This window comes from Aotus nancymaae, unplaced genomic scaffold (assembly GCF_030222135.1).
Source record: "Aotus nancymaae isolate 86718 unplaced genomic scaffold, 86718_ANA_hifiasm-v0.15.2.pri h1tg000040l, whole genome shotgun sequence".
NCBI classification, from domain to species: Eukaryota; Metazoa; Chordata; class Mammalia; order Primates; family Aotidae; genus Aotus; species Aotus nancymaae.
In genome coordinates, this window is record NW_026988454.1 from 122,627,810 (window position 1) to 122,642,700 (window position 14,891).

The 14,891-nt window shown below is 42.2% G+C and overlaps 1 protein-coding gene across 2 annotated transcripts in view; it reads left to right on the forward strand.

Moving 5' to 3' along the window:
• The window catches only part of KIF6 (kinesin family member 6), a 383,773-nt gene that overhangs the window by 322,427 nt on the left and 46,455 nt on the right, over positions 1–14,891 (forward strand). For both annotated transcript variants that reach the window (XM_064360441.1, XM_021665512.2), the window contains one exon: positions 13,977–14,027. In XM_064360441.1, coding sequence (XP_064216511.1) covers positions 13,977–14,027 — 51 coding nt within the window. The remainder of the gene's footprint in view (positions 1–13,976; positions 14,028–14,891) is intronic.

The following is a 14,891-nucleotide window of genomic DNA, read 5'->3' on the forward strand; positions in this document are numbered from 1 at the left end:
GAACATATGGTATTTGGTTTTCTGTTCTTCTGTCAGTTTGCTGAGAATGATGGTTTCCAGATTCATCCATGTCCCTGCAAAGGACATGAACTCATCGTTTTTTATGGCTGCATGGTATTCTGTGGTGTATATGTGCCACATTTTCTTTATCCAGTCTATCCTTGATGGGCATTTGGGTTTTGGTTCCGAGTCTTTGCTATTGTAAACAGTGCCGCAATAAACATGTGTGCATATGTTCTTATAATAGAGTGATATATAATCCTTTGGGGATATACCCAGTAATGGGATTGCTGGGTCAAATGATATTTCTATTTCTAGATCCTTGAGGAATTGCCACACTGTCTTCCACAATGGTTGCACTAATTTACACTCTCACCAACAGTGTAAAAGCACTCCTATTTCTCCACATCCTCTCCAGCATCTGTCTCCAGATTTTTTAATGATTGCCAGTCTAATTGGTGTGAGATGGTATCTCAATGTAGTTTTGATTTGCATTTCTCTAATGACCAGTGAAGATGGGCATTTTTTCATGTTTGTTGGCTGCATAAATGTCTTCTTTTGAAAAGTGCCTGTTCATATCCTTTGCCCATTTTCTGATGGGGTTGTTTGTTTTTTTCTTGTAAATTTGTTTGAGTTCTTTGTAAATTCTGGATATTAGCCCTTTGTTATATGGGTAGCTTGCAAAAATTTTTTCCCATTCTCTTGGTTGCCAGTTCACTCTAATGATTGTTTCTTTTGCTGTGCAGAAGCTCTTAAGTTTAATTAGATCCCATTTGTCTATTTTGGCTTTTGTTGCCAATGCTTTTGGTGTTTTAGTCATGGAGTCCTTGCCTATGCCTATGTCCTGAATGGTATTGCCTAGTTTTCACTAGAGTTTTTATGTTGTTAGTTCTTATGTCTAACTTTTTAATCTATCTGGAGTTAATTTTTGTATAAGCTGTAAGGAATGGGTTCAGTTTCAGCTTTCTGCACATAGTTAGCCAGTTTTCCCAATATCATTTATTAAACAGGGAATCCTTTCCCCATTGCTTGTTTTTGTCAGTTTTGTCAAAGATCAGATGGTTGTAGGTGTGTGGGGTTACTTCAAAGGCCTCTGTTCTGTTCCACTGGTCTATATCTCTGTTTTGGTACGAGTAGCATGCTGTTTTGATTACTGTAGCTTTATAGTATAGTTTGAAGTCAGGTAGCGTAATGCCTCTAGTTTTGTTCTTTTTGCTTAGGATTGTCTTGGCTATGTGGGCTCTTTTTTCATTCCATATGAAGTTTAAGGTGTTTTTTTTCCATTTCTGTGAAGAAGGTCAATGGTAGCTTGATGGGGATAGCATTGAATCTGTAAATTACTTTGGGGAGTATGGCCACATTCATGATACTGATTCTTCCTAACCATGAGCATGGAATGTTTTTCCATCTGTTTGTGTCCTCTCTTATTTCCTTGAGCAGTGGTTTGTAGTTCTCCTTGAATAGGTCCTTTACATCCTTTGTTAGTTGTATTCCTAGGTATTTTGTTCTCTTTGTAGCAATTGTGAATGGGAGTTCGCTCACGATTTGGCTCTCTGTTTGTGTATTATTGGTGGTGTATAGGAATGCTTGTGATTTTTGCACATTAATTTTGTATCCTGAGACTTTGTTGAAGTTGCTTATCATCTTAAGGAGATTTTGGGCTGAGATGATGGGGTCTTCTAAATACATAATCATGTCATCTGCACATAGAGACAATTTGACTTCCTTTTTTCCTATTTCTTTTTCTTGCCTGATTTTTCTGGCTAGAACTTCCAATACTATGTTGAATAGGAATGGAGAGAGAGGGCACCCTTGTCTAGTGCCAGTTTTCAAAGGGAATGCTTCCAGTTTTTGCCTGTTCAGTATGATATTGGCTGTGGGCTTGTCATAGGTAGCATTTATTAATTTGAGATACATTCCATCGATATCTAGTTTATTGAGAGTTTTTAGCATAAAGGGCTGTTGAATTTTGTCGAAGGCCTTCTCTACATCCATTGAGATAATCATGTGGTTTCTGTCTTTGGTTCTGTTTATGTGATGCATTAAGTTTATAGATTTGTGTATGTTGAACCAGCCTTGCATCCCCAGGGTGAAGCCTATTTGATTGTGATGGATAAGCTTTTTGATATCCTGTTGCATTCAGTTTGCCAGTATTTTATTGAAGATTTTTGTGTCGATGTTCATCATGGGTAGTGGCTTGAAATTTTTTTTTTTTTTTAGTTGTATCTCTGCCGGTTTTGGTATCAGGATGATGCTGGTCTCATAAAATGAGTTAGAGCATATTCCTTCTATTTGTATTGTTTGGAATAGTTTCAGAAGGAATGGTGACAGCTCCTCTTTGTATGTCTGATAGAATTTGGCTGTGAACCCGTCTGGACTTGCACTTTTTTTTGGTTGGTAGGCTATTAATTGCTGCCTCAAATTCAGACCTTGTTATTAGTCTATTCAGGGATTTGACTTCTTTCTGGTTTAGTCTTGGGAGGGTGTAAGCGTCCAGAAATTTATCCATTTCTTCTAGATTTACTGGTTTATGTGCATAGAGTTGTTTGTAGTAATCTCTGATGATAGTTTGTATTTCTGTGGAATCGGCGGTGATATCCCCTTTGTCATTCTTATTGCATCTATTTGATTCTTCTCTCTTTTCTTTTTTATTAGTCTGGTTAGCAGTCTATCTATTTAGTTGATCTTTTCAAACAACCAGCTCTTTGATTTATTGATTTTTTGAAGGTTTTTTTGTGTGTCTTTATCTCCTTCGGTTCTGCTCTGATCTTAGTTATTTCTTGTCTTCTGCTAGCCTTTGAATTTGTTTGATCTTACTTCTCTAGTTCTTTTAATTTTGATGTTAGGGTGTCGATTTTAGATTTTTCCTCACTGCTCATGCAGGCATTTAGTGCTATAAATTTCCCTCTATACACTGCTTTAAATGTGTCCCAGAGGTTCTGGTATGTGATGTCTTCATTCTCATTGGTTTCGAAGAACATTCTTTATTTCTGCCTTTATTTCATTATTTATCCAGTAGTTATTCAGGAGCAGGTTGTTCAGTTTCCATGTAGTTGTGCCGTTTTCCATGAGTTTCTTAATCCTGAGTTCTAATTTGATTGCATTATGGTCTGAGAGACTGGTTGTTATGATTTCCGTTCTTCTGCATTTGCTGAGGAGTGATTTACTTCCAATTATGTGGTCAATTTTAGAGCAAGGGCAATGTGGTGCTGAGAAGAATGTATATTCTGTGGATTTGGGGTGGAGAGTTCTGTAGATGTCTATTAGGTCTGCTTGGTCCAGATCTGAGTTCAAGTCCTGGATAGCCTTGTTAATTTTCTGTCTTGTTGATCTGTGTAATATTGACAATGGAGTATTAAAGTCTCCCACTGTTATTGTGTGGAGTCTAAGTCTCTTTGTAGGTCATTAAGAACTTGCTTTTTGTATCTGGATGTTCCTGTATTGGGTGCATATATATTTAGGATTGTTAGCTCTTCCTGTTGCACTGATCCCTTTGCCATTATCTAATGCCCTTCATGTCTCTTTTGATCTTTGATGGTTTAAAGTCCGTTTTATCAGATACTAGGATTGCAACCCCTGCTTTTTTTTTTTTTCTCTCCATTTGCTTGGTAAATCTTCCTCTATCCCTTTATTTTGAGTCTATGTGTGTCTTTGCATGTGAGATGGGTCTCCTGAATATAGCACACCAATGAGTCTTGACTTTTTATCCAATTTGCCAGTCTGGGGCATTTAGCCCATTTACATTTAAGGTTAATATTGTTATGTGTGAATTTGATCCTGCCATTTTGATACTAGCCGTTTGTTTTGCCCATTAGTTGATGATGGTCTTTACCATTTGGTACGTTTTTGGAGTGGCTGGTACTGGTTGTTCCTTTCATGTTTAGTGCTTCCTTCAGGAGTTCTTTTGTAAGGCAGGCCTGGTAGTGACAAAACCTCTCAGCAATTGCTTGTCCATAAAGGTTTTTATTTCTCCTTCACTTATGAAGCTTAGTTTGGCTGGATGTGAAATTCTAGGTTGTAAGTTCTTTTCTTTAAGGATGTTGAATATTGGCCCCCACTCTCTTCTGGCTTGTATGGTTTCTGCTGAGAGATCAGCTAGGAGTCTGATGGGCTTCCCTTTGTGGGTAACCCAACCTTTCTCTCTGGCTGTCCTTAGCATTTTTCCTTCATTTCAACCCTGATGAATCTGATGATTATGTGCCTGGGGTTGCTCTTCTCACGGTATATCTTTGTGGTGTTCTCTGTATTTCCTGGATTTGAATGTTGGTCTGCCTTCCTAGGTTGGGGAAGTTCTCCTGGATAATATCCTGAAGAGCGTTTTCCAGCTTGGATTCATTCTTCCTGTCACATTCAGGTACACTGATCAAACGTAGATTAGGTCTTTTCACATAGTCCCATATTTCTTGGAGGCTTTGTTCATTTCTTTTTTATCTAATCTTGCCTTCTCATTTTATTTCGTTGAGCTGATCTTCAGTCTCTGATATCCTTTCTTCTGTGTGATCGATTTAGCTATTGAAACTTGTGTATGCTTCGCAAAGTTCTCATGCTGTATTTTTTTCAGCTCCATCAAGTCATTTACGTTCTTCTCTAAGGTGGTTATTCTAGTTAGCATTTGATCAAACCTTTTTTCAGGGTACTTAGTTTCTTTGCATTGGGTTAGAACATGTTCCTTTAGCGCAGAGAAGTTTGTTATTACCCACCTTCTGAAGCCTGCTTTTGTCAATTCATCAAACTCATTCTCCATCCAGTTTTGTTCCCTTGCTGATGAGGAGTTGTGATCCCTTGGAGGAGAAGAGAAGTTTTTGGTGTTTTCATCCGTTTTGTGCTGATTTCTTCCCATCTTGATGGATTTATCCATCTTTGCTCTTTGAAGTTGATGACTTTCAGATGGGGTCTCTGAGTGGACATCCTTTTTGTTGATGTTGAGGCTATTTCTTTCGGCTTTTTAGTTTTCCTTCTAACAGTCAGACCTCTCTGCTGCAGGACTGCTGGAGGTCCACTCCAGACGCTGGCTGCCTGCAAATCACCTGCAGGGTCTGCAGAACAGCAAGGATTGCTGCCTGTTCCTTCCTCTGGTAGTTTTGTCCCAGAAGGGTACCCGCCAGATGTCAGCCAGAGCTCCCCTGTATCAGGTGACTCTTCAGATATACAGGGGTCAGGGAACCCCTTGAGGAAGCAGTCTGTCCCTTTTCAGAGCTCAAGTGCTGTGCTGGGAGCTTCATTGCTCCCTTCAGAGCTGCTGGGCAGGAACATTTAAGTCTGCTGCAGTGGAACTCACAACCGCCCCTTTTCCCTGGTGCTCTGTCCTGGGAAGGTGTGGCTTGCTTTATAAGTCCCTGACAGGCTGCTGCCTTTTTTCAGAGATGCCCTGCCCAGCAAGGAGGGAGTCTAGTCACAGGCCACCTGCAGAGGCATTGTTGAGCTGCCACGGACTCCCCCAGCTGCTGTGTAAACTTCTTTGTGCTTCTGTTTACACACGTAAGGTTAGAGCTGCCTCAGTAATGGTGGACGCCCCTCCCCACACGGAACTTGACCGTCCAGGGTGGAGCTCAAACTGCTGCGCTTGCTGTGCAAATCCCAAGCCAGTGGGATTCAGTTTGCTGGTCTCCACTGGGGTAGGACTCACAGAGCCAGATCACCTGGCTCCCCACCTTTAGCCCCCTTTCTCTCAGGGGTGTGGGTGACTCTGTCTTGCAGGCACTCAAGGTACCAGTCAAAACAGCTGCTCAGATTTGTGCTGGGAACTCACAGCGCTGGCTGAATCAGCTGCCCAGATTTGCCCAGGAAACCCACAGCACCTTTTGGCAGGCAGGAATCTCCTGGTCTATGGGCTGCAAAGACTGCAGGAGAAGCGCAACATCTGAACTGGAGCTCTGGAGTGGCCAGAATGTCCCTGATGACCTCCATTGGGTAGAAGGGGGGGCCTTTCAGCCTGTTGCACTTCCCGGGTGAGGCAGCACCCCACCCTGCCTCGGTTTGCCCTCCAAGGGCTACACTCACTGTCCAACCAGTGATGAACCTGGTACCTCGATTGGAAATGTGGAGATCACTTGCCTTCTGCATTGCTCTCACTGGGTACTGTGCTCCGGAGCTGTTCCTTTTCGGCCATCTTGGTGGAAGTCTGCTATTATTTCTTTTATCCCACATCTTTGTATTTATTTTTCTTCTTGCTGATCATAACAACTTTGACACTTATATAGTTTTTATTATACATCTGGAACTCCTTAAGCACTTTACACCTGTGACCTAATTCAATTCTCACAGCACAAATGCTATTATCCCCGTTTTTCAGATGTCAGAACTGAGGCACACTGACATTCAGTCACTTGCAGAAGGTTATACAGCAAGTGGCCCAACTGGATGCAAACCCATGGGGGCTGGCTCCAGAGTCCACACACTTACCTTCCCAGCTTGGCGGCCTCTCAGTTGAGTTCTTTTAGGGAGAGAGGGTGGTAAATGCTCTTTGTCCTCTTATGACTAATAATTTCTTTATTGTGCCCTCACCCATGAATGATAGTTTGGGTATGAATAAAATTCATATTGACAGTTGTTTCCCTCCACTGTCTCCCAGCACCTGTGGTTGTCACTGAGGAGTGGGCGGCCATCTAAGTTGCTCCTTTGCAGGTCCCCTGGAAGCTGTTAATAGTGCTTCTGTTTCCCTGAAGTTCTGTAATTTTACTCTGATATGTCTGGGGTTGGATTTATTTTTATTTATCTTGCTCAACACTCAAACTGCACTTTCAACCCAAGGGCCTATATTTTTCTCAAATGCTGGAAAATCTCAACTGCTATCTCTTCAAATACTGCTTCTTTACCATTTGCCGCCATTCTCTTCTTCTAGAATTCTAGGCAAATGAGGAAGCCTCTCAGTCTCTTCTCTGTGACTTTTAACTGCTTTCCCCATTTTTATCTCTTTCTGTGCTGTGTTTGAGTTTTGCTTTCTGTTCTGTGTTTGAGTTTTTCCAGCTGTCTTCCAATTCACTAATTCACTTTTGAAATTTACCTTGTCTAGGGTTTATTCCCTTATTCTCTGTACTTTGTATTAATTTCGGTGACTAATTTTCATTTCAAAATTTCTATTCCATCCACCTATTCTTATATCATTTATACCAATTGTCACATGATGTCTTATTCTTTTTAAAGAAAAATCTATCCCTTCATTAATCTCATTAAGTATCCTCAACAAGGTCTTTGCCTTGGGCAGATAGACTAGCACAATCATTATGGAGGGCAGCACTCAAATTAATTACGCGAATTCTGCTGAGACCCAGCAGAGACATTTTCTCACAGACTTATCAGACTACATGTTTAGGCATGGTCATCGCAGCACTGGTCACATTAGTGGGACTGAGGTGCAATCCAGTTATTCAACTATCAGAAAATAGAAGTAAAAGTTGGGGTACATTCTGTGGAATGGTTGTGGCAGTCAGGAACTGAGAATCAGAGGCATATATAACAAAACAGTTAGATGTCAAAAACAGTACTAATAAATAAGTAAGAAACAGAATGGGATCTATAACACAATATTACTTTCCCAGCTTAAAACTACACAGAAAACTTTAATACAAATTGTAAGAACACCTACAGTAAAAGCATATACATCAAATTAATTAGAATGGTTGCCTGTTGGAAGAAGAAGAGAATGAGAATAGAACATGAGGCATTAGGGCCAAAATACATGTACATACATGCATATGTATACATACTCCTATACATACTCCAGAGTATGTATATGCATATGTATAGTACATACATGCATATGTATACATACTCCTATACCATACATAGAAATATACAGGAGAGGCATTGCCCAGGCTGATGAGGATGGTGTACCCTAAACTGAAGAGTAAAATTAATTCAACCCTCTGTGCTTCTGCATCACAAATGTCTTCATCTGCCTGCCCAGAAAATTACTTTCATCTGTAACTAATTCATATTCCAACTATTGACTATCTTTTTTTAGCATTAGATTTATTCAAATATTTTGGCATTTTTTGGTGGGCAGGCCCATTTTTAATGAAACACATTTTATTTATTTCCCTTACTCTCTTTCTCTTTGTGCTCATCCCTCTCTGGCTGACAGACCCTCCAGGCCCCCAATCCAGAACCAGCTCTGGCAAAGACAATTTGGAGTGACTGCTCCATAACAGTATGGAGATGAGCAGACCCTGTATAGAGCCAGTGAGCAGCTGGCTTGGCAACTAGAGGCTGAGTTTGTACATTTCTTCCTTCTTGGGCTTCCACTGAATTGGAAACCCCAAGCAACATCTGGTGCTCGTTTTTTCAGTCCCCTTTCACTCACAGGTTGAGTGGTAGGGAGTCTCACTCCAACCTGCAGCTTCAGTGTGCCTGACTCTTACCCTGTTCTGCATGGCACCCTTTTAGTCATCTTCCTACTTCTGGAACCAGTGCTTTGCAAGCTCAAGACCTCAGCTCCACTCACTATTTTTGCATTTCCATCCTACTTCTGGTCTTCAGAACTATGTCTCATAATCTAATTCAGGAATGCCTTCTTGATAGTCTCTTTTCCAGTTTATCCACCACTGCTATGGTGAGAAGAGGTGGTTCCTGCCTCACTAGATTTTCAAAGTATACCAACAAGTTTGGATAAAGCCCGATGAAATATAGATTAGCAAAGAAGACATGAGTATGTCTGATTTTAAGGTTTCAAAGAATTTACATACTCCTGTTAGTCGGAAATCCATATAAGGAGTACACAATTTATTCTAGGCTCATTGTTTTTATAAATAGCTTTACACACAGCCTTTAGGGATCTAACCTTTTGGTTATCATGATTCTCTGTGTTAGTACAAAAAAAAATTGGCTTCTCACATCACAGCTGAAATTGACACTCTGAGTTCAGAGAATCTTAACTAGACCTTCCATTTCAAAGAGGCCCCTCAGGCAGGAAACATATTCTACATATTCTCCCCACACCCCAGTTCTAAAACTGATGTTTATTTTAACCTGATTTTGCCCAGACACTCCAGTAGTATAGTCAAACAGACAAACAGAGTTTACATGGGTCCAGAGCTCTTAGAAATTACCCAGGACCCCAGACTCCAGTGTGAAGACAACTCAGTCTTCCCCAGCCCTAGTCCTCCACTCAGCCTTCCCTTGCCACCCCTGTCCCAAACCATTAGATACTTGGCCTTCATTATCGTCCCAGGAGTTCTCTCAGACTAGGGTGTCCTTCCCAAGCCCACCTTAAAACCCTTGCTCTTTGTGAGCCTACTCGATTCGCCTGTAGTAATTATGCCTTTTCCAATGTCTCCTTTCCCTCCGCTAAATGTATCTCTACCATTGATTTGACATTTAGCCACTTGGCCTGTCATCTTAACCATGTAGTATCTTTCCAATATGTCTGAAAGTGCCTGAATACCTGAAACCAGCGTGGTATATCATACATGCTGGTGTGTTATCCCTTGCTCCTCCGAAAGATATTGAGATATAGTAAAGCAGATGTTATTGCCATTATAATATAATTTCCATTTTTCAAATGATAACACTGAGGCTTAGAGATGTTAATTAGCCCATCCAACTAAGAAGTAGCAAAACTGGGATTTGAACTCAACTCTGTCTACCTCCAGATTCGTAATTATTTTCTTTTTCTTTTCTTTTCTTTTCTTTTTTTTTTTTTGGAGACAGAGTCTCACTCCATTGCCCAAGCTGGAGTGCAGTGGCACTATCTCGGTTCACTGCAAACTCTGCCTCTGGGTTCAAGTGATTCTCCTGCCTCGGCCTCCCGAGTACCTCAGATTACAGGTGCCTGCCACCATGCTTGATTAATTTTTGTATTTTTAGTAGAGACGGAGTTTCACCATGTTGGCCAGACTGGTCTCAGACTCCTGACCTCAGGTGATCCACCCACCTCGACCTCCCAAAGTGGTAGGATTACAGGCATGAGCCACCACACCCGGACCAGATTTGTAATTATTTTCTAGAATAACTGAAATGGCAAAGAGGTTTGCTATATCTCAAGTCCAACTCCAAGTGATGGGCTGTAGCTGCACAGAGTACTGTATGGAAGAGCCAAACTCAGGCTCCGCAGAAAAGCAAACCATCCCTGATAAAGGAGCCAGGCCAGCCGTTGGTCCAGCATTTAAGAGAAAGAGCACACGGGCCACCTATTTGCCAATCCCTGTACCGCACTGACTTTCCTAGGCTAGGATAGAGCTGTCTATGAGTGTGTATATTCCACAGCACTTAGAACATAGTGCTTAACCTATAGTAGATGAGAGATAAGTATTTGTTGCTTGATAGCAACATAAACATTTTTAATGATGCACAGCATCACAGAAATTGCAGGAGTAACAGACAGCCACTCAGGGAGTCATAAGTGAATAGCTCTCCTCTGGGCCAGCCAAGCAGCATTCATGTGGTAAACAATCTCAAACTAGCATGCATGCAAAATAAAGTGTGAAGCTTATGGAAAATTGTTTTATTCAAAAGACTGTATATTGATGTAAAAAAAAATCAGTTTCACTTCTGCATGATGTTAATACTTTCCCTAGAACTACTCGGTAACAGAGAAAACCCATACACCACATAGAGCACCACCTCCACGTACCCTGCTCCTGGTCGTATTTAAGGTCACTCCTCTCCTCTGGAGCTTTCCTGTGGATTGCTGTAAGCTCTGCTCCCCACTGCCACCTCCATTCCATCAATTAATGAATCAAAAGGGAGAGAAGGTGTTTCTAGCATGTACTGTGGTCAATTACTAGAGGAAAAAGTACTAATTATGGACACTCCTGCAGGCAGAGCATTCCTTCCCTCCCCTGCCCTTTTGGTATTCAGCCCCAATATGGGCTCCCTACTTCCCTCCCAGACTGTCTCCGGCCTCAGGCTAGGAGTTCTCTGTTTCCATTTCATCTCTTTTCCATACCTCTGGATGGGGATGTGTCCAGGAACCTAGGCCAAAACCAGCAAATTTATCACCCTGGTAATGACAGCAAGCTGCATGCTGAGTGAATTCTGCAATCCCCCTCAACTCCTTTTGCCAAAACCCATGGAGCTGCAAGATCCAGCAGGTTACAGAGACCGTTATCTGCACATGAAGAATAGCTCTGTTAGAAAATGCAATTAGGTATCAGCCATAAGGCTATTTTTGGAAGCTTGTCTGGGGAAATCAAAAAAGGTTGCCATGTGGTGGGAGATGTTAGTCAATTCACCAAACTGAGTATCACTAACTACATTGTAAAACAGTCTTTATCCATATGTAACATTATAAAGACCCACTTTTTGTCCCCTGGGGGTTCCTCATTGTTCTGAGACTATTAATGTTTGCGGTAGCAAAATCCCCTCTTTATTTACCTGAGCAGCTCCTCCTAAACCAGGGGCGGTAAAGAATCCTTAACCCTGTCATTCCAAAAACAAGCTTCCCTAGGGCTTCCTAGGGCTTGAGAAACAAAGGGTTGAACGCGCCTACTGTGGTCAAGGCATGGGGTTGGGAAGCACAGACTTGAGGAAGCATGTGTCAGGAGGCATGTGGTCCACGAGGCCCATCGTCAGGAAGGCTTATTATTGAGGAGGCTTATTATCAGGGAGGTAGTTTTCCATGGAGCAGTGCGACCCACTGTATACTCTAAAGGAGCAAGCCACTGTCCAGCCTCATTAGAAAGGCAGTACCCAGGCATATGAGAGGCTCATGGTGTAAGGCTGTGCCAGATACCCAGGAAATAGGCAGGGTACCAAAGCACCACTGATTCTCCATACTGCAGGATTAAAAAGGCTTTGATGACCCACCCTAAATCAAGAAATGTTTCCAAGTGGTGTGTTGCATTTGTCAGAGCAATATCTCCTTTAATTTGGGGCATGCATGTGCTGTTCTGTCTTAAAATTCAATTCAGCAGTGTTTGATGCAGCCTAGAGTCTCAGTCCAGCAGCAGCCTTATGTCCCCAACTTCTTTACTCTGCTGATAGGGACAATAAGGGTCAAGTTGCACCGAGTGGGGAAAAGATCCATTTGGGTCTGTGGCTGGCTCAGGTGTCAAATCATTGTCCCCTCTTGGATCCAGATTCACCAATACTCATCATTGGGCCAAGTTTCCACTTCTCTAAGTCCCCCTCAGCACACTTCTGAAGTCCCCACTCTTCCCTCACATGGAATAAGAGTGCAATTATTGCTTAGGCCCAATGCCTGCCATGCTTTCTATTCATAATCTACTCCAGTGGGGACACATGGAAACCAAGGCACAGACATACAGGTGCCCTAGACCCTCACCTGAGACAATGATGTGCCTGGAGACAGTGGTCTCCAAGGTATCACTTAAGGACTGGTGATGCTTGACCCACAGAGAGGGCAAGTCAAAGTAGAGAAATCAATCATAGCATCCTCAGATGTGTGAAGGGCTCTCACTGCCAATGACAGAGGATTTTTTTCTGTGCTGATCTGAGAACAGGCCAGGCAAATAGCTGAAGTATAGGGAAGTAGGTGCAAGTCCACAAAATTAATTCCTTATATATAACTCAATGGAATACCTTGAATACATACAAGTCGGAAGGGAAATGCCCATTTCCTTCTGTAGAAGAGATTCCTAAATTGGGTGCAAAGTTGAACTGAATGGCCTCTGCCATCCCTCCCGGTCATAACATGCTAGAAGTGCCCTAGAACTCTCCGTAAGTGAAAAAATCTCTTGTGACTGCTTCCTTGTCTACTCATCTTTTGAATCCTCAATTCAGCTATACCCTTGGAGGTATAGAATGTACTTATGTGAGGAAAGAAATATCTTGGACAAGAAAGCAATGAATTTTCCAGGCTTTCTTGGAATCCCCCAGTGTCCTGATCACATCCCCCCAACCAAATGGGACATGCAATGCAGACAACACTGACATTTTAACAAGTGTGCTGAGCCCTTGGACATAAACAAACTCCGGGCTGCTGTTTCACCCATCCTTCAAGCATGAAATCAAGGAATTTTAGAGACGGAGGAAGCCTGAAGGTCATTGCCTCCCAGATTCTACCCAGGGCAGGAATTCTCACTCTAACAACCCAACAGATGGTCACCCAGCTTTTGCTTGAACACTTTCAGGAAGGGGCTCACTGCTTTGCCAGAAGATTTAATCCATTTTGAGACAACTTAATCCATTTTGAGACAGTCCTCCTTGAGAGCTGTTTCTTCCTTGTATTGAGCCCCAAGTCTGCATTCATTTGACTTAACTTCTGCCCTCAAGAGTAAGATAAAAACAAAACTGTTTATAATTCATGTGCCAATGTTCAGATATTCAAAGACAGCCATTATCTCCATTCCTCCTCTCCAAGTCTTGTCTTCTCCATCTAAATGTCTCAAGTCACCTTAACTATTTCTCATATGGCATGGTTTCAGACTCCTCACCATTCTAGTCACCATCTTCTGCATGTTTTCTGTTTTGCAAATGTTCCTTATGCAGAGTAACTCCCAGAACAAACACCAGCTGAAGTCTCCTCACTTGTAGAGCACAGTCGAACAATCACCTCCCTATAGGAAATTATCACTGTTCTCTGCACACCATAGCTTTATAATTACATGAGTCTCATACCAAATGATCAACTCTTAGGGTTATTGTCAGCTAAAACCACCATCTTTTTTATTTGACGCAGTTTCATATAGCTTAAAGAAATCAGTGGATTTCAAAGTAGGACTAAAAATTATTAAAAAACCAAATTCTGCCTTTCCTTTTATTAGTAATAGTAAGAACCATTTAAGAGAACAGGGCCTCAGCAAAAGTTACGGTTGACAGACTAAGATAATAGAACCCTAAGATGATTGAACTCAAGGGTGAAATGTGTATTTGCACTCATGTGCCAACACCTAGGCCTTTGTAACCTCTTCTTCCGACACCATCTACGGCATGGAAGGGCATTTCTTGGAAGCTATACCTGCTTTTGTCTCCCTTACTCTACCTTTTTTTTTCTGTAGCTTGCCACATGCTTCTGAGGCAGTCTTCCTCCAGCCCATTGGAAACCCACTGGTAGTTTTCCTTTGTGTCTTTGGCAGGTCACCTGAAGGAAGAAATCACCCAGCGGCATATACAGCAAGTGGCTCTAGGTAGGTACAAAGGAGGATCTGCAGGAAGAAGATGAAGGTAATATAAACTGACCTGATTTTGGGACTCCAAACCCAGCTAAAAGATAACCCACTTAAAACACTATCTGAGGTTAAAGACAGCGAGGGTTGCTATCCACACAGCTTTCCTTGGATGCTCCCCCTCTATGGGGACCCGTTTCCCCAGCCTGTGTTCTTGTACCTGGCCATCAGCACCTGGCACCCTACCCTTCCATCTGTTGCCTCATCCCCCTCACCTTTCCCACCCTGTATCCCCAACCTAAATTCATCCCCTGCATCCCAGCTCCTCAGGGTTCTATCTGAACTTTTCAGAGCCACTACTAACTAATCCTAACAGAAACAGTTAATGATGAAAACAGTATTTGTTTACAGACTCATGTCTGTTGCACAAGCTCATATGCAGTCTCCTTTCATCCACAGTGTCAAAGAGGTGAGTGCATTTACCAGATGGGGGAGACTCAGTGCCTTCCCAAGGTCATGTAGCCAGTGAGTGTTGAAACAAGTATTTGAATCCAGTTCTGTCTGAGTCCAAGCTTGGTGCTCTTAGCTCTCATGCTGTTTACTACCCACTGCAATGATCAGCCCACTTCAACACATGAAGAATGCAAACACTAAACCAGGACAGTCATATTCTAAGTGGCCCTTGGCACCTTTTAAGCAGTGGACATCTGCAGAAAACACCCTTTTTTGATATGTGTCCCAATGAAGTCACCTGGGAGAAGAGTATACCTCACAGAGGACTGGTAATCACCAGTTCCTGGGTAGAACTACCTTGTTGCCTCCCCAGCTAGCTGGGACCAACAATTTGTGGAAAGCTTGGATTAAATAAGAAATTCAGAGGCCAGG